Raw genomic sequence first — 25,878 nt, 5'->3', positions numbered from 1 at the left:
CAAAGGGCCTTCCCTTCCTGTTACGATTGAGAATTCGAACTTTACTGGGATAAAAACTCCATTTTGAAGGGGCCACTTCTTTCTAAAGGGGTGACCGCCACGAGCTTTAATCGGGATTGAATAGAAGGAATCTCCCCCTTCCCATTTATAAATTTCCCACTCTGTCCGGGGATGGACGGGAAAGGCAAATTTTGAAAGTCTAAATTCAGCTCTGACGACTATAAACTGGGATCTCATTTTCACTCCTTTAACATGCAAGCTAGACCAAAAATTAATCTGGAAGACGAGTGTCGTTCAATAAGATCTGGATACTCTGGGTTCCAGGGTATATTGGGTTGGAAGGCAATAAGGCAGCGGATGGGCCAGAAGCCTTCTGTGGAATCGGAAACAGCTGAGGGAACTATACTGGGCGGGTCTAGCAGTAATGGAGCAGTCCAAGGTGTTAATTAGGGGATACGAACCCAATCGCACAAAGGACTGCATAGACCTCGCCAAGAAGAGTGGGAATTCTCATTGGGGATATCTACGAACACTGCCCGCAGATTCTGTACGGAGTGTGCTGAAATCTGTATACATGTTCTCGGACAGTGTCCGGCAGTTGTGCAAAATAGGTCGAGGCACCTAGGAGAACATTTAATACTAGATATACTAAATATACTAAAATTTCTAACGGTTATACTTGAAGCACTTACTTGAAGTACTATAGTTAAATGTACATTATAACCAGTAAAAGGGGCACATTAGTTTTTTAAGGACGCGGTGTGACTTCTCCTTAGCATAATAATAAAGGGGAAAGCGTAGCAATTATGACTCCTTAACGGAGAATGTCAACGAAAGTGGAGGAATCGGATTACATGAGATACATTTTTATGAGAAAGTAAAAAATAAGCGAATAGCCACAAAATAGTAAAAGTTTCAAAGTAAATATTGTGTATTGTCTAAAATTCACATTTGGATAAACTTCCACTTGGCTGGAACTATATCTACTTCAAATCAAAGTAGTTACTAGTTCACTCTTTGGGATGAAAGAATCTCTATCACATCAGTTCCCCATTCTGCTCTTGAATTGTGAATTTCAACTTGACGGTTTGTTGTTGATTAATTTTTTTTTTGTGTAGCTCAAAGGGTGTAAATTTATAATCGAAAAAGTCCTTGATATTTGGGCACGTCTGCTACAGTGGGCATCAGCATGCAACGGAAACTAAATAAAAAATAATGTAGACATCGTTTGATGAGTTTCTATCTACAGTTCTCTAACTACAAAATTCGTCAGGTAGTGAAGAAAGCATGAGTCAATAATGATATGGGAAATAACTCAAGCATTTAAAAAGGATCCGTAAGATATGGTCGTGAACTTAAAATGAAGTGAAAAGTTGTTCCTAGCTATGAGATCTTTTGATATGTAGGATAAAATGATAAGTGTTGATATTATGCCTACGCTGATCATGAATTAAAAATATAAAACAGAAGAAATGGGCTCTCGCAGATGACGACAGCTGTTTGGGTCCCAAATATCTTTAGAAGACGAACTATAGTTAGCTCTTTTATGTACTTCTTTTTTTTCAGCCTTTGTCCCGTTCGCAAGCGGGGTCGGTTTGTCGTGATCGGTTTGGCCATTTGGTTCTATCAAATGCAATCGCGAGGCTTCTAAATCCCCATCTAGCGTATCAAGCCACCGTTGTTTCTTACCCAGGTACTCATTCACAACTGAGTCGACTGGTATCCGACGACAAATCACGATAGAAATCCCACTGTCACCAGTGAGATTTGAACCGCGACCTTCCGTACGACAGCATTACTCAGCTATCCGGACACATCAAACCAATCTTGGCAAGTGAATTCGCGTTGGCGCGAATTACTTGACTATACCATCGAAGACGCCACTCTTGCAGTTTTTCTACGCTCGGTGCAACCCCATATCAGCCGCGGATATCCTCATTTCGGATGTGGTCAAAACATGTCACGCCATGCAACATCTTCGTCTCTATTACCGCAAGACGCCTTTCATTGTCCTTTATAGTCGGCCAATACTCAGAACCATATAGAGCGACAAGACGGACGGCATTGCGGTAAATTTTAGATTTGAGACGTTCGTTGATACGTCGATCAGAAAGAACACCAGTTGTGGAAGGCCACTTCATCGAGGTTGCGTTAATGCGTGAAGGAATTTCATACCCAGTTCTCCATTAGTTGATAGCATTCACCCGAGGTATTTAAATCGCTCAATTTTGGGCAGGTCACTGCCGTTGGCAACGATTGTGCCTGTTTCATGGGGATCGGTCGTCAAAAATTTAGTTTTATTCAGATTTAATCTGAGACCTTATTGTATGAGACGACCATTTCATTTTTGAGACAAGTTGCTCAAGATCATTTTTGCTATTAGACGCTAGAAAAACATTTGCATTAGTCAGTGTATGGGGCGCTGGGCGGTGTATGTCCCATGTGACAGTGTCGCTTTTCAGAGCTCAGATGTGATATCGTCAGGCCCTGTTGCTTTCCTCGATTTCTTTCGTTTTATTGCTTTTTTGACTTTAGTTGCGCTGATAGGTGGAATTGATCCAAATGTCGGCAATGATTGTGAAAGTGGAGGACGAACAAATTCTTAAGTTGAAATCTGCTTGAAAAATTCTCGCCATCTATCCGTCGCGGCTTGACGATCGGAAAACAAAGTACTGTTCGATATTCTGTGTGCGTTGGTGTCGGTTTTTGACAAGTCGATACAGATCCTTCTCGCCATGACGAATGTCCAGTTTATCGTAAACATTTTTGTAATGGATCGCTCGGGAGGCAGCGATCGCTTTCTTTGCTTTCCAGTTGGCATTATTATAAATTACCAATTGGCGAGCGTTTTATCGTCGAGAAATTTGTGGTAGAGGCGTTTCTTTTCACGGACACATTTCAACATTGTCATTCCAAAGCCAAGTATCTCGGTTGATGTACCGCTTATCTCTCTTGGTGACCCCCTTTTTCGCCTTTTCCGAAGGGCTCTTGCGAGGTCCTCAGTCTCTCCAGTTAGGGTGCAGACACGTATTTGTTTTGCTCGGACTAATTAACTAATGTTCTGATGCGGGCCGTCTATACAACAGGACCCGTCCTGCTGCGTCGATTGAGGTGGACGCCCTAGCATTTTTGTTGTTTGTTACTTGCTTGTTACTCGATCCGATCAGGTTGTTTCTAATGGCGTTGGATGTATTTTCTTGGTCGGCCCGTCGCGAGACCTGTCACCAAGAAAGCTCAGGTAGGATTTAGCATAGTGGAATAGCTCCAACTATACTTTATTTATCTCTAATCCTGATCTCAGCATTTTATTTTTGTTTTGCTGAGAATAGTGCAAAGTATGTTGCCTCAAACCCTCAGCATGCTATGGCGGAGTTTCTACGTACCTGGTGGCAAATTATGTTGTGGTAGCTCCATGATGTTGACGATAATGCCAGAAAGATGATGAGCTTTTAGTTCTCATAGTTACTTTCCCAGGTGCTTCAACATTCATCTACTTCGAAAAGTGAAATGTTTTTCTTCTTTCCGCTCCAATAGTCTTTGTCATCGTTAGTCCGTGCGCTTCCATCTAAAGTTATAGCCATTTTTGACGGAGGCAATCCTAACAATATTTAAGGCTATTCAGAAAGAATAAGTGGATTTCAATTGCAGGGAAGAAGTTAAAGACGGAAAATTAATTTTTTGACTCCGATTATCACAAGATATTTTACAGTCGCTCTGCGTCAAGGCTCCAAAAAACATAAAATAATTTTCATGGTGAAATTTATTGCACAGAAAATCAGTTCTTCTTTGACCTTGAGATCATTTGAAACATTTTCAAATTTTTTTGTCATATCAATAGAAAAGTTATTATTCTCATATTAATTAATTCAGCTGGTTTTTGTTTGTGTAGAAGAGGCAACTGAACACTTGGAGAGTAAATGTTCACGTCAAAAAGTAGTCGTATATTGCTTCGAAACTACGAAATTTGAGGCATTGGCTAGGGTGACATACATATATTCGCACTTCAGTTGAAAGTGATGATGGTGCATTAAATTTTACGTGTTTGAATATTTAGATGTTGCTCTCAGAATGTGAAAACATAGCTGTGGGTTTTCAACTGATTCCAATTTCTATTACGGCGATTTGTCTCTAAAATTGGGGCACACCTGCATATTCATAAAATCTATTGTATTTGAAGTTTACGTAGTTTTGGATAGGAAAAAGACCTATTAGTGGAGTTGTAAGCATTTTGAATGTAGACAAAGTAAATGCTATTTCAATATTCTGTAGCTGGTTATTTCCTCTTCAGTGGCTCAAACAATCCGACTAAACTGTTCCCCAGTTCTTGAATATGTAACTTTTTGCCTTTGAAAAAAAATATTAGATGCATCTTTTGCGGTTGCTTTTAAGTATCCAGGCAGAGGACGGATTATATATTTCTGTGCATGAGAAGTAATATATTTTCTGCAGTTACCACCATCTAACAACCGCGTCTCCCTAAGTGAGAACATCTGCCGCTGGTTTGTTGGATCCTCTCATCTTCTCTTTGGGTTTCTCTGCAGTTGATTTACTTGAGCTGTACCCTTAAAACCTCGCGAATTGGTCTTCGTTTATTGACTTTACATGACCCTCATAGGCAGTGTACCTGTGGTGCCAGGTAAGGTCATTTTCTTGAAGAGGTACTGGAGGATCAGGTTAAATAGCTTGTGGGACCAATGTTTCGTTTGAGGTTTAATTCCATTGGCCCTTAGGGGAATCGTTTTGTGGAAAACAAAGCCTATTCGTTCATTGTCTATTTGATTGTCCGTTTGTCTGTCTACCATATAAACTTTTCTCAGAAAGGATTATGCATGTTGACATTAGTTTTGGTGAAAAGTTTGGAACTGTGAACCTTTGCGCAGGCAGAGAATGACATATTTTTTGCTTAGGTAGTTTAGGTAGTTTTGTATAGTGGAAGTCCTAAGAGCGACTTATTCCTTCTTTCTAGTTCATGAACTACTGTTTTTTTTGGACGGTCGTCGAGTATACAGGAATTTATTGTTCGGACTTTTCACTTTAATTTGATAGTGACTTCCTATGGTGCCTTGGCATGCAGAAAAATCATACGAAAAAGACAACTTTGATTGACGATAACTTCATTAATATTGATAGCATTTTCTTTCTTTCTCTTCTACTGCAAATTTCGTTTTCGTGGGACGAGTTTTAGAGGAGAGAGGGAGGGAGGCTTCAAATAAATTTCGAAAGTGTAGTAATATAATATTAACTTTCTTTGAGCAGATTTTAAGATCTTTATTTTTTTCAAACCCTCTAGTTGGGTCTGTTCTAGGAATGAGTCTTGTCTTACTTCAAGTTTGAACTCTAACCTTTTTCTCTTCTATGGGTCTCTTCGTATTTTTCTTTGGCATCTCTGTCTTCCTCTTGTCTTTTTCGCGTAGTTCTTTTTCTCGGAAGAAAAGGAAGAGTGATTGATGCACTTGTTCTTCTAGGTAGAGACTAACAAAATTTTCATCGATGATTCTAACTCTTTTAGCTGGTAGTCGTTATCGTCAGCTATTTGGGGTAGATTCACTTAAGTTTCTTTTTCCACTTTTCTTTACTTTAATCTTCGGTAAAGGTTGAATTTTCAACCATATCTCTGAAGTTGGCGGCGATGTCATTGTAGGAAGAAGTGGGAATTCCACTACCCGCAACCCCGATGGAAATTGGTTGCGATCAGACCCTTAAAGATAGAAAGTGGGGTAGTTTGACATCGTCGAGGCAAATCTAGTTTTGCCAACTCTATCTCCGTTCGGGGAGTAACATAGACCCAGATAAGGTTGAAAAGATAAAAAGCTTTCCGCTGTCAACCACGGTGAAGGATCTGCGAAGGTTCTTGGGCATGTTAAACTAAACTAATCGCCGCTACTCGCCGCGTACCTCTACATTAAATATAATACTTCCGCTTCTCCCTGGAGGGTTTACTTGCGACATCCATCTGGAAAAGACAAGGTGTCGTTGCGGATGCTTTGTCTCGAATCTCGGAGGTCAAAACCCCACCCTGGTCTCAGAAAGACGACGCAGAGCTTTAGAGCCTGAGCGCAAACTTCAAATACAAGTTCAAGGAGTTTTCTATCTTCGGCTGAATCTCGTACTTACTCTGTAAGACTTCAGACAAGGGACCTATGCCATTTATTCCGGCCGATTTTCGCAAGGAAGTATTTCTCATAGTACACGATTTTGCGCACCCAAGCATCAGGACGACGAACCGGTTAGTTACTGGAAAATACTTCTGGCCGTCCAGAAGAAGGACGTAAACTCTTGGACCAGACAATGTATCGCGTGCCAGAAGTGTAAAATCAACAAGCACGTAAAAAAGGAAGTAGGCGTGTTTCCTCGGTCGACCAAGCGCTTCCACACCATTCATTTCAACATCCTTGGCCCTTGCGAGACTCGCACGGAACGGCTTACGTTGCCGGTTTCCTCCGTTGAACCGGGGCGCTTAGAGCCTATAAGCACGAGTAATAGGAAGAGAGAGTTTCCTTGTGTAGCCATGATGACAACTCGCGGCGGCTTCAACTCCATAAAAACTTGCCACGCCTCAAAAGGGGCTACTATCACTGCGATTTACAACATACGTTCCACCCTTCTTATTTCCTCTCTCCCAGGGAATGGGGGTGATGATATCAAAATACCCACCTTTTGAGACGTTATACCTTTTTGAGGGGAGACGACTACCGCGATTTTTTAACGGAATTGTGCAAAATGCAACCATTAAAATACCCCAATCGGGTAATGGCCGCAATTTCAGCTTTCACCCAGTTTTCAAGCAGATACAGTAAACAGGAAATCTGGATAGACAAATGGAATTTGGAATGTGGAATTTCCCAATGTTGTAAAATCCTAGACTTCTTCAATAAGTGATCCTACTTGGCATCTCCTGATTTTGCATTTTTTTCAACCAGTACGCTTTAGATGGTGCGAACAATAGAATATCTTGTTGAGTGGTTGTAATGTATGAGTCGTATGGGGTGGTAAGTATAGCAATGTCGCATCATTTCTTTTATCGCATTCAAGCAATTCAAGCGGATCATAATGACTAACATATGATGATCTTCCAAGGTAAGATTGTTCCTTCCTGGAGTTTTTGGAGGCATATACATTTGCTTAAATGTTGCAGAAATAGCTCCGAGGTAATGTATTCTGATTTTAGGTACATGCGATTTTACTTCCCATTGGAGTTCATTTTCAAACTTCGGTTTGAAATGTTTGCCTTTAAAAATCGTGCTAAGATGGGCAATACTATGCCTGGGCGGAGCAGCTTTCAGCTTTCATTCAGTTTTTATTTGATTAACAACTTTATATCTACTTATTAATGGTAGCCCTGATTCGTCATAATTGAAGAGGTTTTTTTTTTGGCTTATCAAATGCAATAGAAACTTTGTGCTCTATTAATGGAGAATCTTTCCGCATATCCGCATCAGTGAAATCCGACCGTTTTAGTCTGCCTCTTGACTTGATGGTTGATTTACAGCTTCTTGGCTATGTTAATTGGCGTACTTTTGTTCAGTTTTACGAGTCTGAATGTGACAGGTCAAAAAAAATTGGCTAAAAAATCTGAAAATATCTGTTCTATCACACTGAAGTACAGGATATTCGCAGTTTTTGTTTTTGGTTCTTTTGTTTCTATTTTATTTTACAGCGAGATCGCTTCCGTTTCATTATAATTACAGTTAATGAGGTGCAGTGTATAAGCTTACACCATTGAACACAAAGCCACCAGCAAATATCTATGACAGATAGGATTCGAACCTAGGGCAATGAAATCGAGAGGCTGGCGCTCTAACCCCTCAATCATCGCTGTTATACTAATCGCCCTGCATTTGGATGTTCAAGCTAGAGTTCTCGTCTGCGCGAATTACATGACTATACTAACGAAGATGATTTTCTCAACATTTTTTCATGCTGATTGCAACCCCATATCTATTGCGAACGTCCTCATTGCGGTCGTGATGATAGCGTGTTACATCACTGGTAAAATGAAACATCTCCGTCTCCATTTCCGCGAGGTTGACAGATGACAGGGTGAATGACACCGCGGTAAATTTCGGATTTTGGATAAAAGTAGATAGTCCTGCTGTAAATGCTTCAAATTCCTTTCTTTTGGCCGATCAGATTTCGTCAGAAGCTTTCCCTTTTTGCTTTAATGTCAACTACCACACCGAAGCATGCGGGAAAGATGTGAACCATTTCTCAGATTAATCCAGCTTATTCTGTTCCTACGCATTTTTCATTATTGATTAGACATACTTGAGTTCCATCAAAATTGATAAGTAACTGATATGCCTATGGCAATTTGACAATCATGGTAGGTAGGTATCAGCGGCCGCTCCGAGGAGCCCAATTAGCGCTTTGGTGCGCCGTTTTGATGCCACAAGTTCCTTAGACCGTGACTGCTGTTATGGGAGCAGGGAGGCAGAGTCTAGCCGGCTCGGATCTTCAGAGCCCGTAGCATTCACGACAGAAAGCAGCTCTCCCACCCTGCAGCTAGAAACCTCTTTGAGGTCCCCAAAGAATGGTTTACCCAGTGTCAGTAGTCTGATTAAAGCAAGAGCTGGGGAATCGCAGAAAAAGTGCATGAGGGTTTCTCTTCCTTCTCCGCTGCTTTGGCAATGCGAATTGTAGGGTATGCCGAGCCTAGCGGCATGGTCCCCTATGGGCCAGCGCCCCATGCAGACCACCGTAATCTTGAATGCATTTGCACGCGTCTGGCACAGGAGCTCTTGTGATCAGACCATGTTATAAGCGGGCCAAATTCTCCATTGCTCGTAAGCCTTCGCCATCTTAGGCGCGTGGCTGCTAGGTAGTGCGAGTAGATTCGGCCCCCGACAGCGGAACACCGACTGTATTCATCGCAGGACTGCCAAGAGCAGAGTCTCGCCTGGCCAATCCGTCAGCCCGCTCATTCCCCTCTATGTTCCTATGCCCGGGAACCCAGATCGCCAGTACTTCCGTCTGGAATACCCTGGCGAAACCTGGGAGACCATACGACTTGGATACACTGTGTATTCGAGAAAACCCCCGCGCCGACTCCACAGGCCAGCCACCTTTGATTCGTCGGTAAAGAATAATGAGCTATAACTTTGCAACATGCCGCCGGTCTTTCACTTTGCCCTGGTTGGAAAGTCCACACCAAAGTTTCTCGTGAAGTTCAGCTTGCATGTGGCATGGTCCGCGGGGAATGCCCAGTTTTCCCGAGGTACTTCGTCTAGGATGTTGCTGTGGCCGTAGAACTTCGCTGCCCAGCATCGGGACTCATATAGTCTGACGGCACTGCACACTGCAACGTATTTAATGTGGAGGTCTAGGGCGGGGAAATGCAGGAGTACATTGAGAGCATCTACCGGGTAGGACTGCAGAGCCCCGGTAGCGGTTCTTTGAATCCTATTAAGCTTCATCCTATTGTATTTTTTGTTTAAAGCTTGCAACCATACAATAGAGTTGTACGTTAGGATCGGACGCACTAGAGCATCCAAAGAACCATCCTCGGCCGGAGACCCCATTTCTTTGCAAAGGTTCTCTTGCAGGCATAGAAGGTTATACAGGCCTTCTTAACCCTCAGTTCTGTGTTCAATCTCCAATTTAGCTTTGGACCAGGATTACACCCAGATACTTTACATTAGAGGAAAGAACCAATCTTTGTTCATTCAGCCGTGGTAGATGGAATTCAGGTATCCTTGGCTTGGTGGTGAGTAGCATCAGTTGCCTTTTGGTTGGGTTTATGCTGAGTCCGTATCTGACAATCATAATAATAATAATGGTTCACCACGACCAAACTGAAAGTGGAATGAGGGATTGAAGTATTGGATCCTATGACGAATGATGTTCGATCAGCGTCAGCTTCTTGATCTCGTTGCTCTGGGTTCGAATTCTGGGCCACCGTAGATGCCCTTATTCGTCTTCGTGCGTGTACCAAAGTTGCAAGCTTATCATTTGCGAAGCACTAATGGTGATGACAATGGAACTGAAGCAAATCTTATATGTCTCAATATGTCTAAGAATGAACGCCTTACTCATTTAAATATCGACGGAAACTAAGTAAATCGAAACATTTTGTTTATGATTTTAATATCGAATACCGATTTTTGTTATTTTCTTCTGGAAATTTGGTTTTTTAATAGACAAAAAGTGTTAGTATGGTGACATTTACAAGCTATTTTTTGTTTTCAGGGTTCAAAGGCTCGAAGATCTTGTGCGGGATCCGTCCAGCATAATGAATATTGACTGTTTGCTGGACACGGTCACCGCTTTGGCAGCTGATTGCGATCATGAGCCTGTTAAAAAGCTTAAAAACATAGAGGCATATGTAAATAGATGTAAGTATTGCATGTGTAGAGACATTAGGTAGATGCTAATCTCTATCATTCTTCTTCCAGATGAGGGCTTTGCAAAAAAGATCGTTGACTTACGCATGAAACCCGATGACTTCAATTTAATTAAAGTAATCGGTCGTGGAGCATTCGGTGAAGTTCAATTAGTTCGTCATAAATCCACTAAGCAAGTTTACGCAATGAAACGATTATCCAAATTTGAAATGATCAAACGACCTGATTCGGCATTTTTCTGGGAAGAACGGCACATAATGGCACACGCAAATTCTGAATGGATAGTTCAGTTGCATCATGCATTTCAGGACAATAAGTATTTATATATGGTGATGGATTATATGCCAGGTAAGTTATCTAAGGATTGTGTGGGAATTGCATAGAATTTATCGTTAATTTCCATCCATTATTTTGTGTCATGAAATGTAAAGATGTGGAGAGGATTTTATTGCTTTCGAATTGTAATTGAAATCGTCCAGAAACAGAACTATTCGTAGAGTGTCAGATCGAAACAATAGTGGGATCTTTTTAATATTGATTGCTTCATGTTGACGAGCTTTAGTGAATTCCTTTCTAATTTTAAATAACAATTCCAATCAACAGGTGGCGATATCGTTAGTCTTATGTCAATGTACGAAATACCAGAGAAATGGGCAATATTTTATACGATGGAAGTCGTCCTAGCCTTAGACACTATTCATAATATGGGCTTCGTACATCGTGACGTGAAGCCTGATAACATGCTCCTGGATAAGTACGGACATTTGAAATTAGCTGATTTTGGAACGTGTATGCGAATGGGACCAGATGGATTAGTTAAAAGTAGTAATGCCGTCGGCACACCGGACTATATTAGCCCGGAAGTGCTGCAATCGCAGGGCGGTGAAAATGAATACGGTCGTGAGTGTGATTGGTGGTCCGTTGGAATATTCCTCTATGAAATGCTTATCGGTGATACTCCGTTTTATGCGGATAGTTTAGTTGGCACTTACGGAAAAATTATGGACCATAAAAATTCTTTAAATTTTCCAACAGAAATAGAAATTAGTGAAAATGCCAAGTCTTTGATACGTGGATTTCTGACGGATCGAATACATAGGTTGGGACGTAATGGAATTGAGGAAATTAAGTGCCACCCGTTCTTCCATAATGACACCTGGACATTTGATAATTTAAGAGAGTCTGTGCCACCCGTCGTACCTGAGTTGAGTAGTGATGATGATACGCGGAATTTCGATGATATCGAAAGAGATGAAAGTCCAGAGGAAGTTTTTCCTGTGCCAAAAACATTTGCCGGTAATCATCTGCCATTCATTGGATTCACATACAATGGAGACTACCAGCTCTTTTCAAACGATGCTGTAGATACGAATCGTACGCACAATCACGGACATAGACCGTCGAACACGGCAGAATTGAAACGCTTAGAAGCCTTATATGAACGTGAAAAAGCGAACGTAGAAAATTTGGAAAAGCAAGAGCGAACATTGAAATTGCAGATCGAAACCCTGACACAGCGAGAGAATGAAGTTCAATTGCTAGCCAACAAATATGAAAAAGACTTAGCTATGCTGAAACATAACTACAAGGAAGCGCAACGGAAAGCGGACCATGAAGCGGAGATGAGGCGAAAGACAGAAAATCTTTTAGCTGAAACCAAGCGGAATCTGGATGAGGAGCAGAGTAGGCGGACTCGAGAGATGAATAATAACCAACAGCATAACGACAGAATAAATATGCTTGAGAAACAACTTGCTGATATGCAAGAGAAACTCAAAAGTGAGACAGAGAATGGTCAAAAGTTAAAGAAGCAGATTGTTGAGTTGCGGCTATCGAGAACTGAAGTTGAACAAAAAGCAGCACAGCTTCAAGGTGTCCTTGCAGGTCTTCAAGCGCAACGAGACGCCCTGCAACAAGAGGTTGCTGAATTGCAGAGCCGCCTAGTCCAAGAGAAGAATGGTCGCGCTCAGCTTAAAGAGCTCAACAAAGAGTTGGAGAACAAATTGCAAACGGTGAATATGGATTTAGAACGCGTTTTAAACAGGGAGCAACAAGCAATGGACGATAATCGTTTACTGGGGGAACGAATCTCTGAACTAGAGAAAGTTAATGCCGGACTAGATTTGGAGCTTAAATCTGAAAAGAACCGATATCAACAGGAAGTAAAAGCGCATCAAGAGACCCAAAAGTCGAGGCTTCTAAGTCGTGAAGAGGCTAACATGCAGGAAGTAAAGGCTCTCCAAACCAAACTGAATGAAGAGAAGGCAGCACGGACTAAAGCGGATCAAAACTCACAAGAGAAGGAACGTCAAATATCAATGTTGTCGGTCGACTACCGGCAAATCCGTCAAAAACTGCAGAAGCTAGAAGGTGAATGCCGACAGGAGGTGGAAAAAGTGATGGCCCTTCAGAGTCAAATCGATCAGGAGACCAGCAAAAGAAACTCTCTATTGTCTGAACTCAGTTTACAAAGCTCTGAAGTAGCTCATCTAAAAGCCCGCGAAAGTCAACTACTAAAGGAAGTCAACCAGCTGCGCGAGACCAAACGTCGTCTCGAAGAAGATATTGTGAAAATCAAAAATGCTCATAATGCTGATATTCTCCAAATGCGCGAGCTTCAGGACCAACTTGAGGCCGAGCAGTATTTCTCAAGACTGTATAAGACCCAAAGTAGTGAGTTGCGTGAAGAAAACACCGAAAAAATCAGAGTCATTCAAGAGCTTGAGGAAGAATGCTCGTCATTGAAACATCAAGTGCAAGTAGCAGTGGCTCGTGCTGATGCTGAAGCTTTGGCACGAACAATAGCCGAAGAAACCGTTGCCGATCTTGAGAAGGAAAAGACAATAAAGGAGTTGGAATTGAAAGATTTCATGACCAAACATCGCAATGAAATTGCCGCTAAAGAATCTGCATTGGCTGCCGTCAACGAGGCTGAGGCTGAAGTGATTAAAAAATTAAATCAAAAGATAGCAGAATATGATGAGCTTGTTCAACAGAATAAGAATTTGCAGGAAGAATTGGCACAGAACAAAGTCGATAAGAATGAAATTATTAAATTACAGGAAAAAGTTAAGACTGAGAATTTGTTGAAACAAGTAGCAGTCAATAAACTAACGGAAATAATGAATCGTAAGGATGCCAATATCCAAGGTGAGAGAGGGTGTTATTTTTTTCGTAAAGATGGAGTCTTTAATCATGTTATTCTGGTTCTCTTTATTGCAGGCAAACAAAATAAGGCTAAGACTAACTCTGCGGCTGATCTAAAGAAGAAGGAGAAGGAAACCAGGAGGTTACAACAAGAACTGACACAGGAAAGGGAGAAATATACACAACTTTTGCTGAAATTCCAAGATATGCAAAGTCAATTCGCTGAGGAATGTAATGTGAGTTTATATGTATTTTGAAGATCGGAACTTTAAACTTGACAGTGTTTATGATATTGAATTAGCGGAGAAGTTCTAGTGTGAAGGTGATATATTTTTCCTCTAAAGCTGGGTCCAGACCGGACGCGCTGCGCCGACCAGGAAATGGACGCGTTTTGCAGTTAGTTAAGACGACAATTCGCGTAACATTGTGCAATCGCGTGCACTAACGAACATGATCCAGTCGATGTCGGTACATCAAAGAGTTGCGCAGAGCAGCGCGTCCGGTGTGGACCCGGCTTAAGGAGAAGTTATTATACTTGAGCTGTTTATAACAATATCGTTGGGGTATATATGAAAAGTTGCCGATGCTCTACAGGGGGCCGGGTATCTAGATTTTGATTACATTCAAAATGAGGATATCCGCGATCGAAAGGAGCATCTTCGATGGTCATATAATTCGCACTGACGAGAATTCACTCGCCAAGGTTGGTCTGAACATCGAAGACGATGGTAAGCGACCAAGGGGCCGGCCAAAACCACGGCGGCTTGATATGTTGGATGATGATTTGAAGGCCTGTTGACTACATCCAGATCAGACCCTTGATAAAATAAACTGACGTGACCAATTACGACGAGCCGACTCCGCTTGTGAACGGAACAAAGGCTAAAGAAAAAGAAGAAGATTCGCAATGTAATAAACCTCTTAGGTTTCAGAAGTAAGTAAAGTGCGATAGCGCAGGCACAGGTATTTTTTATTGCAATTAGGGATAAGAGAATTATGCAGTCCGTAACATTGAAATAGGACGAATATCGTTTAATAAACGTGATATTTTTATTGTTGATTCTGCAGAAGCAGCTTTATGCGGGATGATAGATCCCTGCATCTGCAAAATCGTTCATTTGCCTAAACAGATGTTCGTCGAGTTATTATCGTTATTCGATTCTTACTTGTGGTTATAAATGTTAAGGAGATTGATGAGGCGTTGGGATGATAATCTAAATCCAAATGAATGAGTGGGTCATGCTCATCTGTGGGTACTTGAAATTTCTGGTTTCATCACAAAAGTGATTGTAATGTGCACAGGCCGACGGTACGCATGTGCAGAGTGTTTCGGGGAGGTGGTGTTTTTTCTGAAAGTTTTAAATTCCTATTGGGTGTCACTCAAATTAGGTAGTCAGAGGGGATTATAAGACCTTGAGAAGTGTTTTCCTACTTTTCATCGTGTTAACTTCCGCTCTGTGTGCAATATTGAGCAGTCATCAATATAGTTGATGATAGACACGTTGTTTTCAGGATTGAATTTACCTTTCGTTTCTTCCAGATTTTGGGAATAATCACAGTCATTATTGGGAGGCTTCGGCCGTGAGGTCTTAAATGGCTGACGTTTCGACTGTTTTGATAATTGCCGTGGAAATTCCATAAGGTCGTAAGGTTTGTTAGTTTTAAGTTTTTTCGATGTCTCAGCCAACTTCAACAAGGGTAATTAAAGGGTCAGCTGATGAGTTGCGAATTTTCCCGAATATTTTGCACTTCTGTTTGTCAGGTGGTGGATGTTCGATAAAGCCTGTTAAGGTAACAAACGCATTATTTTGGGGTGACTATTCGTTCTATTGGCATCTACTTGTTCGTTAAAAGCGCATCATGGCTCTTGGCCAAATGGCCCCGGCTTTGAAGGTCTTAGGGTTTAATATACCTACCTGCCGTCTAGGCATAATCCCAATGTCCTCTTCGAACGGAATGATTTGGTGGCCATAATCAGAGCCCTGGCGTGGTTTGTACAGCGATATTGGTCCATATAGAGTGCAGGCTCAAATCCTTGGTGCATATTAATCGTCCAATGACCTTGGCAATGCTTAAGACCAATATTCGTGTTGCTATTGCCAACATCGACACGGGCGCACAGAACAAAGTGGAACAAAACATTCGATTTCGACTCTCTCAATGTATTGACCAGAACGGAGGTTACCTTCAAGATCAAAAAGGAGTTTTAAAAAAAAGAATTAAATGTACCTCTATGAGATTAAAGATTAAAATGGCATTTGCAATAATTATTGTTTTATGATCTTTTCAAATAAGGAAGTTTCCGTACCGCATCCTGTACAATGGGAAGGTCGTTGTTCAATGGGTACGACGATGATGATCTATCCAATTGTTTAGCGACAAAGGTTTCTCTGGCATCGTCATTGTATTCGGCTGAGTAGCCAGATGTTGATGGTGTCCATAGATTGAAAATTGAAGTTTGTCTATTCCCGGTTGGTTGTAGTCTGCATTTCCAATGATGATATTATTCTGTTTGATGGATTATCAGCTTGAGACCTTCACCATCGTTTGCAATTTTTTCTCTTTCTCTTCTATTTAGTATCTACCATGAGAGTTCTCGGCTGCTTAAACGCCTTCCCTGTGTTGGTTTGTTGGCTCGTTTGAACAAAATAAAATCGCAGGAAGCTAAATCAGGTGAATTCATTCATTCGAGTCAAACATTCTTGAAAAATGATGTCAAAAAAACTCATCATATACATGTTATACATAAGAGCCTTAAGCACCAGTTTTCTTCGACTGAACATTACAGGGTTTTTTGCTAATTCGTGGCATTTTAACCTTCTCTTTCTTCAGCCATTGTTGGATGGAGTCGAGAGGTTCTCAGATCACCATGTAGCGCCAACGTTGTTTTGGTCGGCTTTTGTTAGATGTTCAGACCAATCTTGACAAGTGAGTTTTTGTCAGCGTAAATTGTAGGTCCATATCACCGGAGAGAGCGCGAGAGAGAGGTCTCGCCATTTCTCCATGATCGGTGTAAATTCATATTGATCGCGGATGTCTGGATGTGATCAGGTCGTGTTATAGCACATGTTCAACCCAAAGTTTTCGTCTCCATTTCCTCGTGGCGCCATTCATTACCTTTTCTAGTCGGTCAGCATTCAGAACCATAGAGGGCGACAAGGCAAACGACATTGCGTTAAATTTTGGATTTGGGACATTTGTTGGTGTGTCGGTCATAAACAATGTCACTTTATTCAAGTTGCGCTGATGTTTGAATCAATTTCATAACACAATTCACCATTGGCTGATAGCATTGACCCGAGATATTTAAATCGCCTAGTTCTAGGCAGTTCGCCGCCACTGACAGTGATAGTGCCTATCTATTGAGGTCGGTCGTAAAAAATTCTGTTTTATTCAGATTCAATCTAAAAAACCGTTTTGCATGAGGCGCTTTTGGACAAGTTACTTGAGATTAGCTTTTATGAGAAGTCCCGTATGATAGTGTCCTTAACAAAAATAGAGAGGAGAGGCGAGAGGGCGCCTTTTTGAAGAACACCACCAGAGATACGAACCTTCCATACTTCGAACTTTATTCTTTGAATTGTGGTAAAGGAACTTAACCCAACTTTACTTTTCCATATTGGTTTGATCGCGTTTTCTCGTCCTTTAGATGGTATTCTACCATCCTCAATAACCGGATTTAAGAACTCACTGAGTCACAGTGTAGGGTCCCGGCATTTCGCTTTCCAGAGCTTTGCTGCGATGTCGTCAGCATCTGCTGTTTTCCCCGAATTCATTCATTTGATTGCTTTCTTGACTTTAGTGGCGCTGACAAGTGGAATCGATCTATATGTCGGTGGTGCTTGTGGAAACGGAGAATAAACAAATTCTTCCTTTGAAGTCTGCTCCAAATATTTCTGACGTCTGTCCGTTTCGGCTCGTGGGTCGCTAATCAAAACACCGTTCGTGTTGGTATTGACTTTTGACAAGTCGATAACAATTTCAGTTGTCATCCTGAGGGTACAGTTAGTTGTAAAGATCTTTGTAACGGGCAGCTCGGTCAGGTTAGGTCAGGACGCCAGACAGCGCAAAACCGGAGGGTCTGGAGTTGCGTACTAAGGCAGGTCTAGACTGGATACCTATTTTTGCACCGTTGATGATGATGAATGGGCAGCTCGGGTATTATCGATCGCTTTCTTTGTTTCCCGGTGTGCATTCTTGTAAATTTGTCAATTGGCCAGTGTTTTATCGAAAAGAAACTTATGGTGGAGTTGTTTCCTTTCACTGACTTTCATTTGGATATCATCATTCTCAAACCAAATATCTCGGTTAATGAATCGCCCCGAGGTTTGCATAGACTGAATCTAGGACCTAACGTTAGGCGTCATTCAGAACATTTTATAGAAGACTTTCAACGTTTCCCTTGCTCGAAATTCATACTGTTCAGAAAGTCGTCAGTCCCTGCTGGCTCTCGTATCTGTATATGCAACGGTGTAGTTTACTAAAGGTAGGTATTGCTAAAAAAACCAAGGGCTTTATCAATTCTGGGCGCAAACACCCTCGAAGAACTTCGAAGAGTTTTTTTTTAATTTCACGGTTTTCTTCAAATGATTCTGCTTCTTTTTGTATGGTTGGTACGCAACGGAAGGAGTACTGTTGGCGGTAATCAGTTCGCACGGATTTTTTTTGCTATCTATAACACTTGTTACATATGCTGACAGGAATAGGTAGGTGACGAGCGACCCTGAAGTCGCTGCTTAATAACGCCTTATGTCGAATTTCAATGACAAATTGCTACTTCTGTCACCTGGTTTTACAGTTCAAAACGGGCATTAGATCGTATAACTTGATAGGAGTATAAAGTAGAAGATATTACAATGCAAATGGAACCAGTAACTTGATTATGAATTGACGTTGTTTAGGGATTTTTCCGGCACTTCATTACTTTAAATCTTTTATTTCTAAATAATCTAGGCATGTTGGACTTAATTTGTTAATTAATTTCAGGCAAAGACAAAATTACAAATGGAAGTAGATTGCAAAGATACGCAAATCGAACAATTGCAATCAAAATTGAATGAAACTGCGTCGCTTTCTTCGGCTGATAATGATACCGAGGATAATCAGGTAAATTTTGTTTATAAATTCCTTTTCTAACTCCTCATCATGTTTTTATGTATTTATCTAAATGAATTTTGTTCTAAAACTCCAGGATACCGTCTTCGAGGGTTGGTTAAGTGTGCCAAATAAACAAAATATACGTCGTCATGGTTGGAAACGGCAATTCGTAGTCGTCTCATCGAGAAAAATTATATTTTATAATTCCGAGATAGACAAGCAGAATACAATCGACCCTGTGCTTATTTTAGATTTAAGGTAATCCTTTCTTCTGGATATTTTCAATTACAGGGTTGATAACAATTCATTTTGTAAATTACAGCAAAGTATTTCATGTTCGATCCGTTACACAAGGTGATGTTATACGTGCTGATGCCAAAGAAATCCCAAGAATATTCCAGCTATTGTATGCTGGTGAAGGTGAGGCTAGACGACCTGATGATCAGCAAAATCAAGTGGATATGAGTTCGTTACGCGGTACCGGTATTATCCATAAAGGTAAGGGCTATTTGGTCTGAATTATAGTTACAATATTATCTATTTTCTCATCTTTTTCGCAGGACACGAATTTACCCAAATTAGTTATCATATGCCAACAGCTTGTGAAGTTTGTACGAAACCATTGTGGCATATGTTTAAGCCGCCGGCGGCCTATGAATGTAAAAAGTGAGTAGCTTACATTTTCACATTTATCTTTCAGCCAATTTTTTCTTATTTGAATTGTTTCCTTTTCTAGAAATAGAATCAATATTTACTTACATTTTTTTTATCGTTCTGCCTTCTCCATTCCAATTTCAGATGTCGCAATAAAATTCACAAAGAACATGTGGACAATAACGATCCATTGGCTCCATGTAAATTACATCATGATCCTCATAGCGCTAGGGAAATGTTATTACTAGCGGCTACAAAAGATGATCAAAACTTATGGGTAAACCGTTTATCGAAGCGTATCCAAAAAAGTGGATATAAAGCGAATTCATCGTCAAATAATAATAGTAGTGGAGACGGTAGTAAAATTTCACCAAGGTATGTACTTCGACATTCTTTAAAATTGTTTACAATTGATTATTGTACAGAATAAATTATTTGGATGTGGTTTTATCACTTGTTAACATTTATCTATGTGTTGCATGAGTTGATTTGTGCTTACGTGGGGCAACGCAGAACTAATACAAAATTAGAACTTTTGGGAGATAGGAAGTGTATAGTATCTTTTGCTTTGGAAACTGAAGTGTAAAAATTATTCGCTAGGAGCAGGATTTGATTGGTTCATTGTAAAATTTAGTGCCGTCGTTCTTACATTATTCTGCTTTTTTTACGGAAATAGAACAGGACGTAGACTGGTCGATTTTTAGTTAAAGTTTGTTTAGTTTTGTAGTGTACCTTTTATTCCAGTCTCGTTATGTTTAGAATTTGTCAGAGAATTTATAGTAAAACTGAGAAATATATGGCTCCACCGTAATCGATTGTTTGCAGATTGTCGAATTAGTTGGGAAACTCGGGAGAGAACAACAAAAAGATTAACAATGCAACATCCCACTCGGTTTCTTCCGTGCGTTTTGGTTACTTTATTTTGTGGCTCCTTTGAGTTACGTCTCTATTTAGTGTCGTTACAAATGAATATACAGTTTTTATTTTCTTGCCACGAGGGTTCGAATCCCGCTTGGTTATGGTTGCTAATTGTACAGCTTGGCATAGAGATGAATGGCATGAATGCAACCATTCCTATTTATTTTTTTTACTTTTTTATTTCGCCATATCTTGGAACAGTTTAATACTATCCAACTGTAGTTTTGCACATTAGATAGGCTTAACGTCCACTGGTATGAATGCTGAGCCTCTTATTCAGTATAAACCAGTACCGCAGTGCCAATCATAGCGGGGCTTTGATTGTGGTCTCCAAATCAATCCGTGTTTGAAGATTATGCCTACATGGCAGGTGCTCATGTTAAATCGCCAGCACCTTTATGTAGTTTTTTGCATGAATTTTGACTTGTAAGTCGCGCTGCATTATTGTCCTGCATTATATGTTATTGGACTGACGGTTGAAATTAATGAGCAATCATTTGGACAGAGTTTATACAGAATACTGGAAGACTAACAAAAAACCGATCGTTCGGGTCTCTTAGCATCTAAGTGCATCTCCAATATGCTATTTAATTTGGTATCTTCGTTTCCCTACACGGCGTTATTAAGTTAGCATTAAGATAAATGGGTTGGAGGATCAGACGATCAATCTAAGTGGCCGACTTGTGAGAATGGCGGAGTAGTAGAGACGACGGTTGCGCATTATTCGCCGCCAATATTGGCGTAAGCGAAGAGTTGAGCGCTTAGGCTTTTTCGTTGCCATCTTTGACACTCCGAAGATCCGTTCCCTGGCCGCTTGATATTGTTGCAGTGTCACGTGCAACGGCCTCAGAACCGAAAGCATCGGTTTTCTCAAAATAATTGGTGGTGGGGTCAAATTCGGGTAGGTCATATCTAAGTTATCGGGCCGTTTCGACACGGTAACTTTCGGAGTTACTGTGGAAGACGTTGTCGCAACGCCTGCGCATTCACGTGCGTCCAATGCAGAAACCCCCTGATGACTGGGGACTTGGGAGATAGGAAATGTATAGTATCTTTTGCTTTGGAATCTGAGGTGTAAAAATTAATTGCTGGGAACAGAATTTGATTGGTTCATTGTAAAAGTTAGTGTCAATTAGACGTCTTTCTTACATTATTCTGCTTTTTTACGGAAATAGAACAGGACGCGGACTTGCCGATTTGAGAGACGCTCCTCTAAAATTTCGTTCTGTTGCAGTTGAGAGAAGTTACCTCTGAACGTCGGGTCTCAGCCCACGACGTAGCAACTCTACCAACTTGTCTTCCGTTAAGGAATTTTCTAGTCTACTGGCTAACGAACGCACAGCTTTATAGTAACTGTCCAAATCTTCGGATGGACCTTGCATGCGGTCTCGCATCAGTTCAAAGATATCCCAATCATCTAAAGAATCCTTAAACTGCTGGCGAAGAGCCTCGCGAAAAGAGCTCCACTCGATTCGTCCAACAGACTGGTGGTAGTCCCAGTACCAATCTGCTGCTCTGTCTCTGAAAAGGATGTGTACATAAGTACACAACAGGCCCCCTGTAAGGTTGTGTTGGTCAAAGTCTCTACGCGAAACAGGAATTGGTTGATGGGCAAAGTTTTTGGTGTGTCATCAAAAATCAAGTCCCAGGATGCCAAAAGTGTTTAAACACGATCCGCTGACATGGCATTAAGCGGTCGTGCGTGGCATCCATACGGGGAATCATCATCGTCCGAGTCGGTAAAATTGAACATGTAGTCAAGTCCGGATCTGTCGTCATGCCGGTAAAAGTTCTCGGATTCGGACCTATCGTCAAGTCCATAAAAATCAATGTCACATGGTCACATCTGTAAAAATTGTCTTTATCCTGTCCACAGTCACGTCTGTCTTCAAAATGTACTGCACGAGTGGAAGCAGGCTGATGTTGAGCTGCATGATGCAATGAGTGCGCGTTCGGGTTCGAGTCTCGAAGCACAACAAATTGCTCTTGAACCAATTCTTCAACAAGTGGAGCGTCCGTCGCCGTAGCATTCCGCGCGGAAGGATCAACCCAACCCACAGGATCTCTCTTCGCCGCCTCATGCCACCGTCAGTCGTCACGGCGTGCTGGCAGGTCAAGGTCAGCAGAGCTCCATTGATCTGGAGGTAGCGTGGAAGGGAGGTGATAAAGGTCACGAGACCCGTGAACTCGTCGATGTGACATGTCGTTAATAAAAAAATAAAATAAAATTAGAAACGACTAAAAGTAAGTCCAATAAAAAAAATGAGACGAAATTCTAAAATACAAAACCCAAGGTAATGCTTACAGCAAAAAGAAGTAAAGTATATAAAAGAAATGGTCAAATGTTGAATCAAGCGAAAAGAAAAAGAAAGAAAACAAAGCAAAGGAAAGGAAATAATAACTAATAAAAAAAATCAAATAAGGTAATAATCAAAAGCAAAGACACTAATAAAATATTCGAGAAAAGATAATGGAAATTACAAGGACTCCTTTCTCTCAAAATGTTCAACTCCTTTAATCAATTCCCGCAAAACTCTCGGATGACCAAAATGCCATTCCAACCTCATAATTTGTTTCATCTGTGTGCAGAAAACTTCATGACGAAGCAACAATCGAGTTGCTCCCCGTCGCAGAGTATTAAATAAAAAAAACAAGCTAGGTAGTTGTTTAGGATATGCGGGATCCTAAGTCCACATCCACTTGATGGTGGACCGGACTAAATGAGGAGCAACTTACTCCCACGTTTTCTAGTCCATGGATCCTTAGTTTGGAGCATAGCACCCCAAGCATTAAAAATCAAAAAATCAAAAAATGGACGAAACCGTCAGTCATTTTTTTAGGTTTGTGGGATAGCTCTGCCCTCTAGGTCGTTGTCGGCCACTTGGGTTGATCCTCTGATCCGCCTACTCATTTTAAAATCCTACAAATGATTTAGACGGTTCAGATACAAAATCAAAGAAGAGAAAAGAATAAGCGGTTCCCTCCATGTGTTGACACGAACCAACAATCGTTAACCCGAATGTCGCAGTCGAAAGAGGAAAAAACCACTACAAATTACATCCTGCTCTGATGTAGCTGACTTTTACCACTTAGTGCGACCAGTATTCATGCATAGTACAGCGATAACACACACTTCTCGAGTTTAGGCTTAATCGAAATCGACTTCTAACACTTACTAGCATTATGAAAAGTTTGATGTTTCTATATTTCCAAATTTGCCTAGCAATTTTTCGGTCTCGTTCTTGTTGCCGAGCACTGTTGTGAACAATTTTTCAAATGAGGAGGCGCACTTTCAGTTGCCCACAAAGCTAGCAATAACATTGCCGACGAATATGTAATATAAACAATTATTTTTTTATACGAGGTTGATTAATGGGCTGAGGGTGGTAGTAAATGGCAAAAAATTCAGAAATCATTTGATCATTGATACAAAGGCACACTACAAACCTTGAGACTTCTGGTTCTATCTTTGAGATAGAATTCACCATTTCGAACCTTTCAAATCGCCGTTGAATTTCAAACGTTTTTACAGTTGTTGATTAAATTATTGCATGCATGATAAGCTTTCAATTGCTTACGGTAGTGTACGACCGATCATTTGCTGTAGAAATTTATTAATTTTCTAGTTTCTAGTGTTTAGGGTAGATTAGTCTGTTGGAAATCCAATATAGTTTCATATTTTTGAAATATTTGACGTCGTTTAAAAATCATTTAACAAAAGAGTTGACTGACGATCTCAATACTTCGCCGAGATTATGACATATACTTTATAGTTCTCCTTCTAAAGCGTTCCTGTTCGCAGCCGTTTCTTGGTCTCTTTCTGGGATTGGTTGCAATTGTGGCTTTCCTCTTAATCTACTATTCTTTCTCTGAAAGGCATTGCTAATCTTTCTGTGCTTGATCTTAATGAGAGAAATGGAAATGCTACAAGTCCTTATAAGATTAGCAAATATGTCCCGAAATGTCACGGAATTGATTTCCAACTTTACGGAGGTGGCTCTTATCTAGAAAATAGACAAGAAAATAAATAAAATGGTTGTCATAAATTTCAACGTGAGGCATAACGCATAATCGACACCTACGCATCATTGCTGTCGGCTCCTGACAAAATGCTTCGACCCCGCATGACTTTTCGACAAGCTTGCACGTTTCCTAGTTTACCGGGTTCCATTACATTGCACGACATTTTTCAATGTTGAACCTCTTCACTATCAGATCCATTTTCTGATTAACACGTCCACGAGCAGCTGACCTGAATGCAGACGAAGTCCCTCATTTGCTTAGTCAAAATTCAAGTTAATGCAAAGTTGAATTTTAGAAATAACTGGAACAAGATCGCGTCCTTAAACTTATAGCATTTCACAACTTTGTCAGTGTCAGGTTTTACCTATTTCCGATCGGATCTATTGTTTCAGTACTTCAATCGTTCTTGATCGATTATCCTGGTGTTGTTCACTTTCCAGGTGACTCTACAACGAGAAGTCGTCGTTTTTAGGTCCGGCGGACAAAGCGACTAAATAATTTTCCCACTTTGAAAGACCCCTTGATTTGAAATAAAAGTTGGCTCCTTGTTAACTTCGTACTGAGTAAATTGTCTAGCTAAAAACATTTCCAACATTTTTGCGTTTCTCTGTGAAGTTACTGTCATAGAATTGCGTGAAACGTTACGGCCCCAGGATTCCGCGTTTTCGCGTTTCTAATTCTTATCTATTATATTTATACTCCGTTTCGCTCGCAAAATTGGGGATGTGGTTGAGGTGCGGAAAAGTGGCATTCCTTCTATGTTTTCTTTGTTCTTCAAAATAACTATTTAATGGTTTTCTAAATGTTGGCGGAGGGCGATTCTAAAATTGTGCATTAATCTTGCTTTGATTGTGGTGAAATCGTCGTCGCTTCTGAGCCCCTGACAACAAATGTGAAGCCTTCTAGTGGACAGTTTGTAATATTCCAAAGTCAGTGTCATGATCAGCTGGGTATTCCAGTGATTTCCCAGGAGCTCTTTTGTCGTTCGGTCGGAGCAGCTTATCTTGATCGAGAGGCTATAACTTCTATTGATTGTAAACTTGAAAATTGATGAAAACGAAATGGAGTGACGAAAGAGCGTTTCTTTGAGATTGCGATTGTGCGTTGATACATCGCTAATGCAAATACAGTCATTCGAAAGATCGACCGAAAAGATCTACCATACAAAATTAGTCTGGAACTTCGCACGTTGATAGGTTTCTGGAAACTATGTTATCCCTCGTAGTTGAAATCTCGGACACACGAAAGCAAAAATTTTCTGTCGTATAGATCAGGGGCAGAATTTCTAGTACAAAAAGTTCACTAGTATACACGGTTGATTCTCACGCAGCATAAATCAGGTCATTAGTCCGCCGGAGGAGTTTCCACCCTTCCTCATGCAGAGATTGCCTACCTTATCCCTAAAAACGAGACGGTCCAGGGGCTTTGCAGGCATAAGACTGATCTGCTTACCAATTCATAATTTTCCTTATTAGTCGAAGGGTTAATGTGCATCTTCAGACGAACAACATTCTTTCCGAGGAGCAGAAGGGCTCCTGAGTTGAAACAAGGGGTTGCCAAGAGCAACTCATTATCGACTCGGTAGTTGTAGGACAGGCAGCTATATGCTAAAGGGATCTCTTGCTATATCGATTACGTCAAGGATTTTGGCAGCTTCCCGGACACTTGGCCAATCGATGTCCTACATCTGCATCGCATT

General features: G+C 40.9%; 1 protein-coding gene across 4 annotated transcripts in view; it reads left to right on the top strand.

Moving 5' to 3' along the window:
* Positions 1-25,878, top strand: part of LOC119656676 (rho-associated protein kinase 1) — a 49,786-nt gene that overhangs the window by 6,232 nt on the left and 17,676 nt on the right. For all 4 annotated transcript variants that reach the window (XR_005250070.1, XR_005250069.1, XM_038063160.1 and 1 more), the window contains exons 2-10: positions 10,186-10,331; positions 10,392-10,688; positions 10,944-13,490; positions 13,563-13,723; positions 18,474-18,593; positions 18,679-18,842; positions 18,907-19,082; positions 19,145-19,250; positions 19,383-19,613. Coding sequence is in view for 2 of the 4 variants with exons in the window: in XM_038063160.1 (XP_037919088.1) it covers positions 10,186-10,331; positions 10,392-10,688; positions 10,944-13,490; positions 13,563-13,723; positions 18,474-18,593; positions 18,679-18,842; positions 18,907-19,082; positions 19,145-19,250; positions 19,383-19,613 (3,948 nt within the window). In the remaining 2 variants the exon portion in view is untranslated. The remainder of the gene's footprint in view (positions 1-10,185; positions 10,332-10,391; positions 10,689-10,943; positions 13,491-13,562; positions 13,724-18,473; positions 18,594-18,678; positions 18,843-18,906; positions 19,083-19,144; positions 19,251-19,382; positions 19,614-25,878) is intronic.

The sequence above is a fragment of the Hermetia illucens genome, chromosome 5 (assembly GCF_905115235.1).
Source record: "Hermetia illucens chromosome 5, iHerIll2.2.curated.20191125, whole genome shotgun sequence".
Taxonomy (NCBI): Eukaryota; Metazoa; Arthropoda; class Insecta; order Diptera; family Stratiomyidae; genus Hermetia; species Hermetia illucens.
This window is presented reverse-complemented; position numbering and strand designations above follow the sequence as displayed.